The following is a 19436-nucleotide window of genomic DNA, read 5'->3' on the forward strand; positions in this document are numbered from 1 at the left end:
GAAAAGCGTGTGCTAGATGCAAAAACAACAGAAGGCGGTAAGGTGAACTACTCATCTTCGTGATCATATATATATAAGATGGACACAATGTAGACGTGTCAGAAATGAAACAAATAATGTATCGCAGAGAAATATTTACAAAAGAAAATATAAAACTAACTCTATATATAAGTGTTCTTTCAGAGGATTACTTTTAACGCAAAACCATATAAGATTAAGTTTTATCGATCTCCACGCCGATGAGATTTCCCAGATTCTATGGCTTTATTTGAAGCTTCCTTTTTGTTTATCAAAGACTGCAACGCACGTGCGCGAAATTCTAATTCTCTCAAATTTGACGAAGGTGGTTTCGTATTATTTCCTTCGTCAGAACTTCCACGCTGTTTTCGACGTTTATTATCGTGATATTTCGAGTCTCTTGAATTCGAACGGGTGCGTTCTGATTTTCGCTTTGACACATCGCGAGATCTTCGTGTTTCACTCGAATCTCTGGAACGTCGCCTTGACTCACTCGATTCTCTGGAATGTTTTCTATCAGTTCTCTGACCGCTTCCAGAGCGCGACCTCGGTCTACCTCGATTATTATAATCAAAATGTTCATTCACGTTTTGTCTCGATCGCACAACTCGGACATCAGCATCTCTTCTTTCCTCTCCTTGTTGCATCATGGCGCGACGTTTCTCCATTTCTCTTATACGACGCCTCTCCTCATAACCTGCCGGTTTCTGTTTCGCATGATCGATTTGTTGGGGCCGACGAACTTGAGCATCATGGCCGTACTGTTCTCTAGATGGCTGGTTGTTGTTTTGCAGTTTCCTTCTCAGGTCCATTTTTTCTTGTTCGCGTTTTCTTGCTAAGTACTTCATAAAATCTCGATTCTCGTTTTCACGAGAATCTCCCTGTTTTGAAACAAAAATAATATCATAACAGCTTGACTTCAAACGAGTCTGTAACAACACGATTGACCGAACGAAACACTTAAACTAAATTAATTCATCGTAATCACGTTCAATACAAAAACAAGAAATATAAGAACTAAAATTTTTAAGAAATATAAGAACTAAAATTTTTAAGAAATATAAGAACTAAAATTTTTAAGAAATATAAGAATTAAAATTTTTAAGAAATATAAGAATTAAAATTTTTAAGAAATATAAGAACTAAATTTTTTTAGAAATATAAGAACTAAAATTTTTAAGAAAATCAAAAGAATAATAAGAGTAAAACGTACCCTACTCATATCCCTCATCTGATTTCTATATGAAGTGTCGTCGTCATCGCCGTCATCTTGACTCGAACTGTCGGAACTATCTCCATCGTTGTCGGAGCTCTCCTCCTTAGAGCGTTTATGCTGCATTTTCTTTACTTCGCGCTCCTTTTTTTCTTGTTCACGCTTTCGACGCTCCTTTTCCAAGTAATATCTGGAAAACATCCACAATATATAACACAATTATATTTCAAATGTTGGCGTCTATTGCACGCAGAGCTTTTTTCTGAGCAAAATTTAAAATAATAGATTATTTGCAAATTTAAAAGCAAAATTGATCAATTGCTTGGAAAATCGAGAAGATACTTTTGATCATGTGGATCTCAGTGCAATGTTTTCGTCAAATTATCGCTAAATAAAATAGCTGGGTCGGCAAGCGCCTCCCTAATGCAAGGTTCACACTCACCTAACAAAAATGTTAAGAAACATGCGTTACACCGTATCTACTATTTTTAACTATACGTTAGGTTTTATATGGAAGCCTTCTGAAGTCAATAATCTGGGAAAAGTTAGATTTTCCAATGAAATTTTCATACCTTTGAATCCTCTTCCGTCGTTTTTGATCATCATCGTCATCAGCATTGCCATCACTCTCATCGCTGTCAGATTCTTCTTTTTTATGCTTCTTTCTTTTCTTTGCTAGCTCTCGCATTTTCATCTCCTTGTGACGGCGTCTTTTCTCTTTCTCGTGAAGATATTTCGCGCGCGCTTTTTTCTCTTCTGCGCTCATATCGCCATGGCGATGACGTTTCGTTCTTTCGTCTACTTTACCCTGACAAAGAAGACAATTTGTTTTATTTTTTAATCGTAAGCAGAGAAGTTTAGGCGCAGAAAAAATCGGGCGAGCATTCGGCAAATTAAGCACAAAAGCATCGATTTTTTAAAAAATCACTTCCATAACAAAATAATCGATAAAGAAATGATAGATTGCGTTTGTTAGGACTGATTTTTAACAACACTGTTTTTTATCATTCACCAAGTGCACAAATTTTCGATGCAACAAATTTAATCCAAATTTTTACTGAATATGCATCGCATTTTTTGATTTGTACACAACCACTTATGCTCACCTTCATGTGATCCTCATGACGTCGCCTTCGATCAACATGTCGTCGATCTTTAGAAACAGTAGGTTTGTCGGCGTCACTATCGGCATCAGAAGATGTATCGTCAGATTCGCTAGAAGACTTTTGTGCTATAAAGAGGGGAAAGAAGTTATGCAGTTATACACAACACAGATAATGCAGCAAAGTTAAAAAAATCACAATATATTATTTTTATACGTGCATAATAATCAGGTCTATCAATAAAAAATAATACCCAAGCACTAAATCGCTCCCCCAACTTTTTTAACTGGGCAAGCAATGTGAATAAATAGAATAAGATTATAAACGCATATTTTATCAATAAGTCTTTTTATTTATGTTATTTTTCCTTTTTTTATATATTTTGGGTGGTTTTTTTATGGTAAATAATAAGAAAGAGAACATTGATTTCCATGTGAGATGAATCGATATTGTTCAGCCAGAAAGAACTTTTTTTGGAGTTGGAATTGAGCAAGTTTCTCATTTTTCATAATTGGGCGAGCCTTTGCGTGAGCAAGAGTAATTACTCTCCCTTTATTGATAGGCCTGAATAATCATTATTAACTCTCTCACAACCAATCTTCATACATGACATACATGTTTTAAATATTCTCGTCTCAAAAACCATCCTGATTTATGTTATACAGGTACAATGACTATGGAATTAGTTCATTACTTGTTTGTGTTCACTTTTCTGCTAGCCTGTTACATTTGATTGTTTTATATAATACCCACCTGATTTTTTGTCATGTTTTCTTTCACTTTCCCTTCTTTTTCGTGTTGGCTGTTCTTCTGTATCACTAGATTCATCATCTGAGTCAACTGATTCTTCATCGTCGTCTTCCTTCTCATTGTTTTCGTCGTCGTCATCCTCATCGTCATCGGAACTTTTACGCAGATCGTCCTCATCCACACTACTAATATTTTCAAGACCATCGGATTCTAAAATAACAAAAGCAAGGCTTGTCTACCAATGTAAGACAAACATAGTCTGGATATGTTTTTACTGTCAGCAAAGTTAGTCAAGTCAAGTTATCTTTTATTTCTTCATGTTTTTCGTGGAACTAAAATCCCAGAATCATCAAGATTTCTATGAGTTACAAGCAACTTCAATTGCAAACCACTACAGTTGATTACAAGAGACGCCAATACAAACCTTAAACATTAATGGGTCAAGTTTTTTTGGAGAAACACTAATAAGACGTTGATAAGCCATTTTACTAAAAAGATTTTACTAAAATTTTAGGATGAAAATTGTTTGAAAAAAATAATGTGATTATCAACATTTTAGGAGGAATTATTATTTTGAGGCCTAATTTTAGGTTATTTAGGAGATTTTGGGAGGGTACCCATTTTTAGGTTATCTAGGTTTCAGGTGAGGCCACCCTGCGAAATTAATTCAGCAAAATAGAAATTTTCTGACAAGAAAAATAATTATAATGTAGAAAAAAAATCAAAAAGTTACCTGACGCTGAAGATTTCGATTTCGAGCTGGAATCAGAAGAATCACTATCAGAATCACTATCAGAACCTTCAGATGCAGAGTCTGATCCAGATCCCTCTTCCCCTTCATTTTTATTAGTATCAATTACTGTTACTTTTTCTTTCATGTTCTCTTCTTTAGGGGATGCATCTTTCTCTTCCATATTTTCTTCAAATACACCTTTTTCTTCATATGTATTTTCTTTCATGCTTTCATCTTTGCTTTCATTTTGATCTAATTTCTTATTCTGGTCTTCAGATTGACCTTTAACAATCATGTCATCTTGCTTACTTATTTGTTCCGTCTTGTCGCTTTCTTTTTGAATCTCTTCATCAACGTTCTCACTCTGTATGCTAGCTTTCACATCATCACCATCACCATTATTCTGTATATTCACATTCTCAATTTTAACCTCTTTCTCTGGTTGTTTTTCTTCCAACGAAGTAGTCTCATTTTCTGTCTCCACTTTAATTTCATCAGTAACGCTTTCTTCTGGAGGTATACTTTTTTCTTGAAGTTTATTAGGTACATCTATTTCCGTCTTCGCATTGACAACTTTGTTTTCAGCTTCTTTGTTTAAGTTTCCATCATGGTTTGAATCAACTACTTGCTTATTAGTATCCACTTGAAATATAGTAGAAGTGTCTTCTTTTTTCTTTTCTTTCTTCTTCTTGGTTTTTTTGTTTTTCTTTTCTTTCTTCTTAGTCTTTTTGGATTCTTTTTTCTCAGCTAAATCGTTTTGTTCACCGTTCATCTTGACTTCTGTTGATACAGGTAGTTCTACAGCAACAACAGGACCAGCCTATGTAGAAGAAATATTAAAATCTTCGAACAGTAGGGGATTGCAAGATATTTGCAAATCAGCTCTCTGTAATCTGTATTTTTTTGGTCACTTTTTAACTGCAATTATTATGTTGTGAATTTGTTATAAATCATTTTGTAAAAAGGTTAATTTAAAACATTATTGTATAGCGAATCAACAAAAACTCTGAAAGTCAGAGACTAAAGTGATAGCATAGAAATTTATTTTACTTAAGGACGGAAATAAAACAATGTAAAGAATCGATTAGTACTGGCCGTAATATTTGGAACCAAAATATAGTTCAAAATATGTTTGTAAAATAGGCTTTTATAAAAAAAAGAAAAAAAGTATCAAGTAAAATGGTAAATAGATGTGAAGAAAACAGGAGTCTAGCTAATTATCGCAGAACAAAATATAATTAGGACAAACTTTTAGATTGTTTGTACAAATAAACCAACTAAATATGACCACAATTTTGATAAAGAAGCAGGAACACAATTCCCTAGATACACACACGTAGCCCAGAAGTGTAGGAAATAGTCGAAATATTTTAGTGATTTTAATAAGGACCTCTCAAATAAGAGTAGACCTTAAAGATTTTACACTTATTTGGATAAAATCAGCCAAAAATGACCCTTTTGTTACACTTTATATACAGTTAATATAGTTTGAGTATACAGGAAAACATAATGCACACCTTATTTTCTGCATCATCACTGTCATCATCAGATTCACTAGAAGATGAAGCTAGGCATTGGTTGAGAATCAAAGCTTTTAATCGTTTCTTTGAAATAATTTCAATTTCATCGAGACACCAATTCCGAACAGTTTTCACATCAAATTTCTAAAGAGAGAATATAAAAATTAACAAACAGCAAAAAATTTATGTATTTCAACTAAATTAAGCATAGAGAATTAATATTTTAAACTTAAAATTTCCAGGTTATTTTTGAAAAAAAACTCATGTGTATACATTAGAATAATTTGTAAAAGCTTCTCCTAACTTTGTCAACAAATAAGAGTAAGTCAACTTACACGCAAGTATTTGGGCAGCATGAATTTAAATTCTTTTTTGTTAATATTTTTAAACACCTGTTTATACAATGCTCTTTTGTCATGGACATACTCAGTAAGTGACTTGAGTGGAATTTGAATGTCTCGTAAATGCACTGGAGTTGATCTCCCATCATTCGACGTCGTATTATCAGTTAGAGAAGGAATGGCTTTTAAGGCTTCTTCCAGCTCTTCCTTAGTCATATCTTCCATTTTGTTTTTAATGTTAGATAAAGTCTTTAATGTTTTTTCAAATTCTTCAGCAGGCTCATTGCTCATGGAAACATCAACTTCATCTTTCTCTTGTGCTGGCACCACTTCTACGTCCTCCTCTTTCTTAACGTCCAAACCTTGTACTTCGTTTGTCTCCATCTTTTCAACGTCTTCCACATCACTATTTTGTTTCTCATCGTCCCCTGAATCCGCGAAAATATCAACATAATCACTAGTATCAACTTTTGCACTTTCAGAAATTTCATTACATATTTCTTTCTTATCAACATCTGCTGAGGATTGACTAATCTTTTCTTTTTGCTGAAGTTTTTCTATTAGTTGTCGTTTTATCACTTCCTTCTCATCCTCCTCAGGTGGTTTGCCTTTTGCTAAATTAGAGTCATTGACAGTGACATCATCAACTGTGTCATCTTCGTCTTCACTGATTTCACTACCACTTGACTCACCAGCACCTATTTTCGATGGGTCTTGTTTAATAATAACTTCAGTGTCAATAGCACTTTCAAGTTTTTCAACTTCTAAACGCAGTCGCTCTCTCTCAGCAGCTTCTTTCTCAATTTCAGCACGCATGCGCTCTTGCTCTTTTGCTTCTTCAGCTAACTGTTCTTCCGATTTTGGAGGTATTTCTTCTGCTACGCTATCTGGTTCTTGTTGAATGGAAGGTCGTTCTGGACTTGCACTCGCTGATCGACTGCTTCCCTCTTTTGGTGATTTACTACCCCTAGTAAATAGAAATATTTGTGTGTTGGTTTATAAAATATATAAATGTGTCTTGTGTTAAAGCCTCATGAAAGAAATCGCTGCAGAAAAAGTATGTAATCAAATGTTTGCATATAATAAAAACAAACCTTTCAGGTGATCTTCTTGGACTATATCCCCACCGATTCTTTTCTTCATCTTCATTTGAAGAACTGTCAGAACCAGAACTATACCCCTGTTGACGATATTTCTCCTCATTGTCACTAAAGCCTCCTTCTCTTAATTTTTTAGACCTTCCAAAAGCATCAAGGCTATCCTCACTAATTTCACCATCTGAACTAATTTCTCCATCACTACTAAGTTCGCCATCGTCACTCTTCATATTGTCAACATGTTTGCCTTCATCATTCATAGCTAGCTGTTGTTTGTTAGAAAGCGTTGACTGGTTTAAGGAATTACACAAGGGTGGTGAATTGCTTTTAATAGCCTCTTCTTTAGCTTTCTGTATGATTTCCCGTATTCTTTGTCGTTCTTCCAACTCTTCATCACTTAATACCTCTCCTTCTTCAGATCCACTATGAATGTTAGATAAATCTTCTTTACCCACTGCTTGCGCAATCCCCAACATCTTTAAAAAATCTTCTTTAGTCTTCAAGCCATCATCATCTTCATCATTTTTGCTCTCCTCCTCTTCCTGCTCATCATCCTTTCCACTTTCTGTTACTTTTCGATATTTTCGATCACCATGTTCTATATTTTTTGTTGGAAACAAAGGTGAGTCCATCCTAGACAGCTGTGTTGCTTTGTATTTTTGAAAAACATTTCCTTTAAGAACAGGTGACTCAATCTTTAGGTTGAATTTTGACTGTTTCGGGTTGATTTGAATTGATAAAGATGTTGGTGGTTGAGAATCTGTAACGTCATCTGCTTCATTTAAAGTAGCAAGTTCTGCTAATCTTGCTTCCAATCTCTTCTTTATATCTTTTTTCCGCTCTTTTTTGTGCTTCTTATGTTTCTTTGGTCTTTTATCTTCACGAAGAGGAGACAGTGGTTCAGGAGAAATAGCTTGTATGTGGGGACTGTTACTACCAGCCTTGTTGTCAATTACATTGCCTGACTTTAACGTCTCTAATGCTTGTACAATTTTTGTATAGTCAGCACTTCCAAGGGTGTTTGCTTTTGCACTTAGTGAGTTATGTTGATTTTGTATTTGATCATAATTTTGATTTGATGGAAGACCAGATTGGTTTGGATGTACTTGAGAGTCGATACTATGCTCTTCTGTTTTAGGCCAAGTTTGGTTGAAACTCTGATGTGGTGCTTGGTTAGGAGTCTGATTAAAATTAGGTGGAGGTACAGAAAAATCTGGGGTTATATGTGGAGGAAACTTCCCTGGTGGTGGAAAACTAGGCTGTTGCTGCATATGGTAATCATTTGGTGAATTTGCAGGTCGTACTTGATGAAAACTATTATTGTTAGAAGGTGGAAAGTTCCCTTGGCCAGGTCTGTATGCAGTAGACACTGATGGTGCCATATTACCTTGAGGTGGTCTAAAGTTATCAGGTGGTGGCTGCTGAAAGTTAGGATGAGAATGGTGAAATCTTTCAGGCAATGATGCCGGTGGTTGCTGAAAAACACCAGGCTGCTGAGGGTTAAAAGGTGGAGGTGGATATCCCATATTTGGTGGTGGAGGTCTAAATCTACCAGGTGGTCCTGTTTGAAAATGACCTGGAGGAGGTTGCCTAAAGCCTTCTGGAGGAAAATTGAAGTTTGGTGGTTGGCTCATATCAGGTGGTAGTTGTTGAATATTAGGTGGCCGATGAATATCAGATGGCTGTTGATTATTAGGTAGACGTTGGTGCAAGTTAGGTGGAGGAAGTCTAAAATCTGGTGGTGGGAGACGCATACCTGGTGGAGGCTGCCTAATAGGACCAGGAGGAGGATAATGCATTTGGCCAGGAGGGGGGAGTCTTAGTTGATCTGGAGGTGGAAGTCTCATTTGTTCTGTAGAAGAGAGCCTGATTTGATCTGATGGGGCATGTCTCGTTTGGTCCAAAGATTGATGTCGGATTTGGTCTGGTGTTGTATGTCTCATATGATTTGGCGGAGGATATCTCACCTGATTTGGTGGAAATCTGATGTGATTTGGTGGGATATGTTTCGCTGCTAAGTCTGGTGCGATACTAGTGGGTTGTGACGGTGTAGGTAAGCTGTTTGCAGTATAAGTGCTTGTTTGACTTGTTTTCTCAGTTGAATCACCAAGTTCATTATAACCCCTAGATGGTTGCTGTACTTGTGTGTTACTATTTGATTGTTCAGTTTTGACGATATTGCTACTGGAGGTACTTGTAATAGCTTGTGAAATATTGCTTAGCATTGACGTGGGCAAAAACCTATCAGGACGTGGCTTTGAAAAGGCTGGCAATGGCTGCTTATTTACTAATGAAACTGTTGACACTCCACGAGTCGCACTATCACAACGTGAAAGAGATATATTATTGGAATGATTAGCTTGAGTGCTCTGTAAACGTATGGCATGATGGGATTGAGCAGTTGCATTATTTAAAGTAGCTGGAACTACTGTTCCTACAGTTCTCAGTTGTAAAAAATTTCCTGGTGACAACGGAGGTGTGGTAATGTGGTTGCCAATAAGCACTGAACCATGTACATTAGGAGCTACTCCCAGTGGAGTTCCAATAGGTGAGTAACTAATAGGAGATGGTGTGTTGCCATGAACCAATGCACCTAGACTGTTGTAGGTGTTTCCAGCAGTTACAGGCCACAATGTTGTAGGACTGTTAATCACCGTAATCTGTTCCTTGAAGTGACTGCCATGCAATGAAGTATATGTTGCGTGCTGGTTGTTCAAGCCTAATACAAAAAAAAATCACAAAATAAAATAATGGAACTAACAGACCATTTTGTGAGAGGCGTGTGATCGCATGCGCACGCATCCACACACGCGCAGATTTGTTCAGGCATGCGATTAATCGTACATGCAATTCTTTGTTTTCTTTATGTCTGTGATAGGTTTCTGAAATTATCAAAATTAGGAAAAAAGCGAAATATAAAGTCAAGAGAATAACTTAAGAAAGCTTTCTTTTTCATGTAGAACCGCGTAAATAAAATGCATATTTTTATAAATTTGCTAATTCTTTTAATTTAAAGAGATCTAACAAAGTTAAAATAGAAAAATAAATAATTGACCTAAATTTATTTTTACATCTTTTATACGTAAAGTTTTCTTGGCATGAACAGAAATAAAAAAATAAATTATTACAGATCGTGTGTAACAATGATGTATGGAAGATTATTAGTTAAAATAGAAGAATAAATAATTGATCTGAATTTATTTTTACATCTTTTATACATAAAGTTTTCTTGGCATTAAAAGAAATAAAATAATAAATTATTACAGATCGTCTGTAACAATGATGTATGGAAGATTATTAGTTAAAATAGAAAAATAAATAATTGATCTGAATTTATTTTTACATTTTTTATACGTAAAGTTTTCTTGGCATGAACAGAAATAAAATAATAAATTATTACAGATCGTCTGTAACAATGATGTATGGAACATTATTTTCTCGTGTTTTTCATAATTTTATTATCTATTTTCATCTTACCAACCACAGTGTGCATAATAAAATGAGTGGCAGTAATGGGGAGGACAAAGGTTCATGTCTCTAATTAATTGTATTTTTTAATTTTTATTTACTTTCCCATTTTTTGTGGCCACCTGTTGTTTGAAAGTAGCGAATATAAAAAAGGAAAAGAAAGAATGAATATCATTCAAACTGAATTGTAACATGTTTTACTGGTTTTAACAGCATTTATCAATTTAGTCCTGGGCACTAGCTTGTGAAATTTGTTCTTACGAAATAGCCCGAACTAAAATAAGACACAATATCATTTGCCTTGATTTCAGCAGATTTTGTTTTTGAGCAAAAGAAGTAAAAATGGTACATCAAACAAGTAATAGGGACTCTAAGGAAAAGCAGCATTTTATAGTGTAGTTACACAGGTGCAATCCAACTACGAGTGATGTTACATAGGTAACATACACACCTCCTTGCCTATACAGTGTTTGCATCTGATCTGAAAGACTGTTCTTTCTTGAGCCATGTCTACTTGAATCATGTCTGTTGTCATTTGACCCACGTCTTTCCCTAGATCCATGCCGTTTTTCCTTCTTGTGTTTCGACTTCTTGTGCCTTTAAATAGGATAAATAAGTATGTTATGCATCAAAGAACTGGTATAAAAAAGTAATTTCCAGTGTTTTAATATGGCCAACATGTTAAAAATATGACAAGGAATTATTTTGACTGCTGCTCATATGTTTTAGGAGCAATCCTTAACAATTAAGTATATATCACATTTTAAACATACCAGGCCACAAAAAAACATTGCTGGTAATTACTTGGTATCAATTATCTTCATTAATCACAACTCAGCCAAATGGATGGGTTGTTTTTCATACTTGTGAAGTAACTCTATACATGTCTAAAAACCAGGCAGGGCAAAAAAGTTAACACACAATGCATAAACTGGGAATGCTGGTATACTGTCTTGAAAATAATAATAAAGACATACAAGAATTAAATAAAAAAAGAATAATAATTCAAGTCAAGATTGTCAAGCAAATATCTTTATATGCAGATTTATAAACAACCAGTTTAAAAAATACTAAAAAAAGGAAATCATCTCTGAAATAAACATTTCCATTCAGTAACAACAAACAACTCTATGTTGTTTGTCCTTTTCTTCATTAGGAAAATGCTAAGCTTTTCCACTTTAAAATATGTCTTTATAGTCTTTTAAGTAATCTTTTGACACACCAACCAATGATAAAATAACCAACAAACTATTAAAGCCAAGTTCCAACAAAAAAAACTTGAAAATTATTTATTGTGTATATTAATGTACATATTCTATTAGCTATTGCTGGATATTTACTCAAACCGAACACCAATGCATCATCCTAAAAGCAAAAATTGATAATATTAAAAACACATATTTTTCAAGAAACCAATTAAAAATAGTCAGGTAGCAAAGAACTTTTTGCATTAATAATCTGATTTCTTAAGAACATTCCTTTGTCATTAGAACACAAGTACACTTATAAGAAGTGAAAAAAAAGTAAAATAGGTTAAGGCAGAAAAAAATATAAGAAAAACTCTGTGCCTTAAGAGCACACTGATACACCATGCACTTCATTATTAACAAAATGAAAAATACTAAGGAGAATAAAATCGTACAAGGAGTAAGGCATTTTAAAATTTCAGATTATGCCATTGTGTCAAATTCATTTACCAATCTAAAACAACATTCATAGATGACATGCCTAAAAGTCAGACCATATAAATGGCTGTTGGAATTCATGCAGATATTTTTAAAGGAAAAGATTCCAATAATTCTCATATTTAATCTTTTTGAAGCGATTTATTACTCGACTTCTGTGGTCTTTTTTTATACTTTCTATCTACAGGAATGAGTATAATGTTAATTGTTCCGAACACAAAAGTCAAAACGAAAGTGGACTATGCAAGACTGGATACATTTTCATTACATTATGTCAAGTTTTTACATAAAAGAATTTCCACAGGATGAATATAAATGAGAAAATAGGACCTACCATAATCAATATGCTATTATTCTGCTAAAACTAGAAAAATATATTTTAAATATTTTTAACACAAACAGAGCTACTTCACAAGACATCCATTTGACTGGGAACAGATAAATAATATCCTGGTTAGTTTATTTATACTACAAAATGTAAACACACAAAATTCAGACATTGAAACAAACAAAACAATAAAAAGTCTGCTAAACTGTAGAATTTTATTATTAAATATTGTTTCAAATTATGTATTTATGTCTCAAGGTATAACCATGATTTTCATCCCAAATATGCTTTCATCCAAGCTTATTAATGTATTTGTTATTAAATCTAGGAAATTAAATACAATAATATTACTAGTAGAGTGATAGCCCCCTAAAAATCAACTTATAAGCTTAAATAGAATAACTTCCTAAATAAAATCTGGAAAGCAAAGTGTACAGTACAGTCTGATGTATAATCTAACATGACACAAGACTTGCATTATTGGTTACACAGTAATTTTATTAATGCAAACAAAACTTTGCTATACTCTTCATTACTTTTTACAAAAATAATTGCCTTACTTAGAAAGACCTAGATTTCCAAATTGTTTGTGCATACGAATAAATGGACTGAAAAAGATTCACCCATCTATTTGTCTGCCATGCCCAAAACATTAAAAAAGCCTAGTGTCAAGTAGTACAAGTTTGCCAACATTTTTTGTAACACTCACCTATAACGCCATATGCTTATAATACATTTTTTTCATTATGCTATGTGTAAGTTTGCCAAGGCAGTGATGGGAAATATATTTGGTTTAATTCATCCACTTAGCCCAACTTAAAACCTGAAAATCTTTAAAAAATTACTTGATTTCTTTGTGAAAAACACAAAATTAAATATTCTGTTAATTATTCGGATTCTCTTTGCTGCTTTTAGAATGACCCAACTAGTGCCATTACACATAACTTGCGCACCTCCTTTATTTGGAGCTTCCACGTCATTTTAAACTAGTAATCTGGAGCCTAAGCCGCAAACACTAGCATATATAAGGGCAAATTTGGGTGACTTTTTGAAATAAATTGGCGGTTGTCCGCTGAAATCGCAAACTTGCATTGAGCATTCCTGAAATGCAATTTAATGTAATAGACTTACCTTTCCATTGAACTTATACAACTTGACCTAATGCTAATATATGTAGACAAGTGTATAGTGGTAGCTATAGATGAATTTGTTGTTTACACTTCAGTGTTTACACTTTCAGCTCTGACATCTGCGTGGCAGGAAAAAACAAGGATGCTATGTGAAGAATTTTTATGACTTTGATTCTTAGGACGTTAAACGAATTAAAATAAATCAGAAGGCAGCAATCTATAGACTCGATAATATTTTAAAACCTTAAATGATGTTTCCATGAGAAGAAATTCACAGTAAAACATATTTTTTCCTTCCACGCAAATGCCATAGCCAAATAGCTTACTACCGAAAATTAATAATGACAATAATAATAATAATAAATATTTAAACTGATAGCCAAAAAATCACAAAAAGCCATAGTGGATTGCTTGCACCGAGGGCCACTGAAAAACAAATAATGTCATGCTAGCTATACTTGGGCATGACACAAAAAAAGTTTAGTTAGTATCCTCCAACCGAACGTCCATTGAGAAAAAAAAGCACTTTTTTATTCCAGTGTCCGAATTTTTAAGAGAATGATGAAACAAGCAAAGGAAAATCTACCAACATTATCTTTTCCTTGAACCACACAAACCACAGTACATATATTTCCTTACCTCAAACCTCAGCACCAATGGTTAGTAGCTGCTAGATGATTTCGGCCAAGCTTACCATCCAAAACCCTGTACACCTCATCAAGAATCAAATGTCGAAGCATTGTGGAGCATTGTTACTATCTAGCTAAATTCCGCCCAAAGCTGGTTTGTGTGCATTATGGCTTCAAAGGAATCATGTCTAGTAGAGCGCGGGCCCTAATTGGGTCTGCGTCGCTCAAAATGAGCATTAAATACTCTAGGACTCTCCATCTAAGCCATGGCCCCTCCTGGAAATAATAGACAGGGTATATCCCTCGATATTTGTGAGGCTAGCCATGTAAAATATGCACATCTATCTATCTATCTATCTCTATCAAACAGTCAGGGATAACCGCAAATTAGGCTATGATAGTCTAATTAGTCTACGATAGCCTATTTAGGCGATTTATCTCTTCTAATAGTCTAACAACATGGCTTTTGCTGCCTATTGCATAATCGCAATGATTTTATTAGCTAAAAACATTCTATAGAACCTCCTTTTGATGGTCCAAATATATTTTTCTTTATTATTTGCGCTGTCAGACGATATATCGTTTAGTTTGTTTTTATTAAGAACGCATGCGCTGTGTTACGGCTTCTTTGTTTTACGGCCACGGTTGCTTCTAAAAAAGGCTAAATTTCCCGCGCGCATGGTGGCACATAGCCTAAATAGACTATTTCTTGTCTAATTAGCCGATCCAAAGACTTTTGAAGTATAATTTTAAGTCCCGTGAAGCAAACTATAAAAAATTTTGCTTGAACGAAGGTGATGTAATGAGCAACAAAACTCTGAATGAAGATACCGCGACCAGACGTGGTTGTCGAGATAATCGTAAAAGAAGAAAACACATCTCCTAAATAGGAGATGATCTCCTATCTAGCCTATGGGAAATCTTCTACTAAGCTACTATCCTAATTTGGCGTGATAGCCTAATTTGCAGTTATCCCTGAATATCAAACATGACACAGCAGCTGACTTCGACTATATGCAAGATGTTTAAGCAAAATAATGAAACCTTTTTTAAAAAATGCATCTTTTTTTATGGCCGAGAAGGCAAGCGAACCTCTTATGAACCCTCAAAAACACACTAACCAAACATTTTTTTGTGTCACGCCTTGGCGGCAAACAACGTCGTCCTATTTTTAAGTGGATTTTGTAGAAAAAACAAATACAAATTAAAAAAAAAAATTAATAGAAAAACCCTTTATAAAACGGGAAAAAAATGAAAATAAAACATTTCTCAAGTTACTTGTGATGTTCACCGTCTTTCTCGTGCTTCTTTTTCTTTTTCTTAGATTTCTTGTGAGACAATTTTTCGTCCGACTCTTGGCGCTCAGAATAAGAGCTTGCATAAGAATCAACACCCTGCATTGCAGTATACGATTTACAACCAGTATAAAATTATATCATGGATTTTATATGCAGCATTAATAAAAAGTTAGCACATTTTAGGCAACCAGGACGCCTGTCTTTCCACTTTCACCAGGTCGCAAGGAGCGCGTGATAAAATGCAGCTATTTCACCCTGGCATATTTGACGGATGGTGAGAAGTATAAGTTGCGCGGTGAACCAATCAGCAAACCGATACTGGGGAGTTTTGTACGTCAAATGGCCTGTACATATACTTTCTACACAAACGCACTTCTGGAATAGCGTCTCACGTCAAGTGGTGCCCCACCACAAAATATTCTGTGGCTAATAACTTCTGAAAGCAGCCTTAGCGGAAAATTTTATTTTCATATATCCATAGAAAACAAAGGTTTTTTAACAAGTTGTAAACTTCATAAATTTACACATCAATGGCTGGACACTAAATGTTACATTGAATCCAGTGAAGATATACATATCTTCTGTGAATAGTTCGGTTTGTTTCATAATGGCGGCTCGTTACCAGTCTGTTTGTTACTTCAAAAAAATTCGCGGCAAAGAGTTTTTCTGCAAGTTACAAGGAATAAAAGCTGGGCGAAGAGAATATTTATTTGTTTTTCTTTCTTGCTATATGCTTCCCTTTATTTTTTCCCTTATGTCTCCTTAATTTTGCATTATCTAGTTATACCTGGGCAATTTATATATTTCCTCATGAAACAGGAGGAAAGGGCTCTGCAGGAAAACGGAGGGGATGGAAAGGAATGTCTGGAAATACCATGTTATATATAGCTTTGTTGAACGGATGCTAAAAAATAAACAATTTTATTGTTTTGTATGTAACAATCAAATTTCTACATAAACAATGTAGGTACAGCATGTATATACCTACATTGTTTATGTAGAATGTAGGTACAGTTCTAGCTATGCAAAAGATAAAATTTTCGAGTTAGATTGTTATAGAAAATCAGCTATATTAGACTTTAAAATAAACTTTTTTTCTACTAAATAAAATTCTGGCTTTGTGCTCAATAGACCTTTTAAAATATTTGCATCTTTGTCAGCACTTTTGGCTTTAACAATTGTGTAGCAGGTAAAAGAGATACCAGCGCTAAGTGAAGTGAGGTCCCTTTCAGTCTGTTTTATAACACAAAGGTATAGCTACGATCTCAATCAGAAGTTAAACATCTACAATCAATGATTTAGTCTAAAGCCTCAACAATGTTTCTGTAGAAAGAAATGGGCTGAAAAAAAACTTTCTTCAGCAACTCCTTCGTCTTTCTGCTTGCCACTCAGTTGTTAGAACTAGAAGGGCTTACTGTTCTGCCCGGATTGCAAAAGCGGCCTGTATAAACTACTCTTGTAGTAAATACATTTCAACATAATATACTTTGAAGTAACTAAATTTCACAGAACCTAAATTTTTCTTTTTGCGGAAATTAGGTTTGGTGAAAAGTTGTTAAACTTGCCAATCCCAAAATTTATCAGTATTTGCCACAAAATTTCGGTTCATTTGAGAACAACAACAACTTTGCTACCAGTGCTATTTGCTTGTCAGAAGTGATGACAAATGATATAAAAGTGATGGGCCCTGATTATATTTGTTCTATAAGTCTCAAATAATATTTGACTGTCATACATAAGCCGGCCTTCCCCAATTATTTGCGCTCTATAATAAGTGAGAAATAACATTAGTCTGCCGTTTATAAACTGGTCTGTCATGATTATGTTCCTTTTATAAGTGCCAAATAATATTTTTTGAGTAATAAGCCGGCCTGTCCTGATTATTTATCCCTGATTATGTATTTTCTGCCCTGTTCTTAACTGGGGCAAGCTGCCGTACTTAATCAGTCCATTGTTCGTTATCCGGGCAGAACATTACCACAGAAAATGTGTCAACCCATGTTGCTACCTAGATGGTTATCTACAAATATCTTATATAATAATACGAAGTGTATGTGATGGTCATAGTGGATGTGTTCATTATCTTTTAAAGTCGCCGAAAAATGTATGTCCGAAATGCTAAATTTTATGATGTGACAGCACGATGCAATAACACTACTTTAACGTCAATATCCTTTATTAAATTAATGAAGCCATTACAGTGCACTTAAAACTTTTGAGGCTAAATAACTTGGAAACTAGGTGGTGACATCAATGATTTTTTACCCTGTGGGTAACTAGGGACCACCTAGGACCAATTTGGGTAATGTTTCCAAACCTGGGTCCCCGAATCCTCTTCGGAATGGACGGGTTGATTAGGTCATCAAAAAACCTTTAAATCCTAATATATATCTCCGCAACTGTTCAAGTACAGGATCTTATACATTTTCTTGATCAGCGTTTCATGATGTATGCGATAAAAGCAACAGGTATGCAAATTTCTAAAATAATTTTTTTGTGTTTTGACGGTCCATTGGTGATGTCAGCAAAGTTTTTAAACCCTTTTCAGGCCTATCAACAAAAAATAACACCAGAGCAATAAATCGCTCCCCCAAGGTTACAATAATTTAAACTGGGTGAGTAATCTGAATAAATAGAATAAGATTATGAACACACATTTTATCACAGTCTTTTTTTATTTATTTTATTGATTTTTTTGTATATATTTTGGTTCTTTTTTTACAGTAAATAATAAGAAAAAATATTGATTTCCATGCGAGATAAATCGATATTGCTCAGCCAGAAAAACTTTTTTTGGGATGGGGGGAGCAATTAATGGCTCAGCTAGTTTCTCATTTCTCAGAATTGAGCTCGCCATTGTGTGAGCAAGAGCAATTGCTCTCCCCTTATTGATAGGCCCGCATTTTATCTCACAACCCGTTCATCAAAAGCACATGATCATATAAATTTTCTTGATCAGCAGTTCTATACAATAGAGGCAACGTGAAAACAAGGTTCTTTTTTTTTTTGTGGATGGGTTGCTGACATCATCAAAATTCAAATGACGCTTCTTTTTCATATTAATCCAGCCTCAATGAATTTTTCCACGGGCTTTATCGACTAGTAATAAATTTAATATACAGAGTAAATTTTGAGGATATAGAGCTCCACTAAATTGACATCATTTCTGATCCCAATGACAATGACTTTATTGATTTATTAATTTCTTTACCTGGGTTCTCTTTGAATGCCTTAGTGTACAGGTGTACTTACATGAATGACAAAAATGGGTTGTTACATCTATCATTAAAAATATATACATAAACATTCTTGCATTTGCATTTGGGGAGAAATGAGTAATAGTAAATGTTCAGCAATTGTGTGTCTCGCTATTTGCAGTACTATTTTGAACAAGCAGACATATTAAGGTTTTATTTAAAACTAGCCGGAGGACCCATTCTTTCAACGCCAGGTTAGCTACAAGTTACTATGTCACCAAACGTTGAACACTCAGTGTAGCGCTTAATAAGAGCCGAAAACTGTGCCACATGGTCGGTATGTATGTTTGTGTTTTGGGTGTAACATATTTTAAATATAACTTTAACTTAATAACTTTACTGCAACTTTAGCTGAAATAAAAACACTGTTTACAACCCATGATTATCCTGTGATAGTGAAAATAATCAGTCAATATTATTTTACTCTGTGGAATAAGTTTCTATGAAAGTTTAAAAATAATTGTGTACATATGTTAAGAAATTGGGGGAAATGACTCATTTATCAATATATATTTTAAATTATACCCGTATATGTCTCTGTCTGTCTGTTCAAAATGATACCTCATCTAATTCTTGTTTGAAGGTGCTTAAACTGGTTTGAAGAAGATTCTGTGCTTAAACTATGTAAAAATGTGATCACTTTAAGCACACATGGAGTCTCTTATTTGCCTATCATTGCAAAAAATGTTACCATTCAAAAAATAATTATTTGAGGAAACATTTTTAGTTTGTTTAAAAAAAATTGGGTTTAAGTTGATTGATATTTAGTAGCTAGCAAAGGCACTAATTTTGTGTTCAACATTTACCCCAAATGTATTCTGTTCACCAGTTCCTTTATTGTTAGCAGCATAAGAATCTGAAATGTA

The 19436-nt window shown here is 34.3% G+C and overlaps 1 protein-coding gene and 1 long non-coding RNA gene across 2 annotated transcripts; both read right to left on the minus strand.

Moving 5' to 3' along the window:
• Positions 1–37: 37 nt before the first annotated feature.
• Positions 38–15618, minus strand: LOC130630616 (MATH and LRR domain-containing protein PFE0570w-like). Its single transcript, XM_057444179.1, has 11 exons — positions 15294–15618; positions 10695–10840; positions 6773–9494; positions 5673–6645; positions 5335–5481; positions 3818–4637; positions 3088–3294; positions 2338–2462; positions 1804–2039; positions 1232–1421; positions 38–899 (listed from the first exon to the last, which is right to left on the minus strand). The coding sequence occupies exons 1-11, from the start codon at positions 15413–15415 to the stop codon at positions 222–224; spliced, it is 6366 nt and encodes a 2121-aa protein (XP_057300162.1). The 5' UTR covers positions 15416–15618; the 3' UTR covers positions 38–221.
• Positions 11171–15287, minus strand: LOC130630646 (uncharacterized). Its single transcript, XR_008982093.1, has 2 exons — positions 12263–15287; positions 11171–11608 (listed from the first exon to the last, which is right to left on the minus strand). It is a non-coding gene; the product is annotated as an uncharacterized LOC130630646 (long non-coding RNA).
• Positions 15619–19436: the final 3818 nt, after the last annotated feature.

Source organism: Hydractinia symbiolongicarpus, chromosome 2 (assembly GCF_029227915.1).
Source record: "Hydractinia symbiolongicarpus strain clone_291-10 chromosome 2, HSymV2.1, whole genome shotgun sequence".
Taxonomy (NCBI): domain Eukaryota; kingdom Metazoa; phylum Cnidaria; class Hydrozoa; order Anthoathecata; family Hydractiniidae; genus Hydractinia; species Hydractinia symbiolongicarpus.

Coding starts and splice junctions, on each gene's coding strand:
- LOC130630616 (XM_057444179.1), bottom strand. CDS start 15,415: ATGCAGGGTGTTGATTCTTATGCAAGCTCTTATTCTGAGCGCCAAGAG. Junction 9,495..10,694: donor AACACTGTATAGGCAAGGAG/GTGTGTATGTTA, acceptor TTTTTGTATTAG/GCTTGAACAACCAGCACGCA. Junction 3,295..3,817: donor ATCGAAATCTTCAGCGTCAG/GTAACTTTTTGA, acceptor TTGTTATTTTAG/AATCCGATGGTCTTGAAAAT.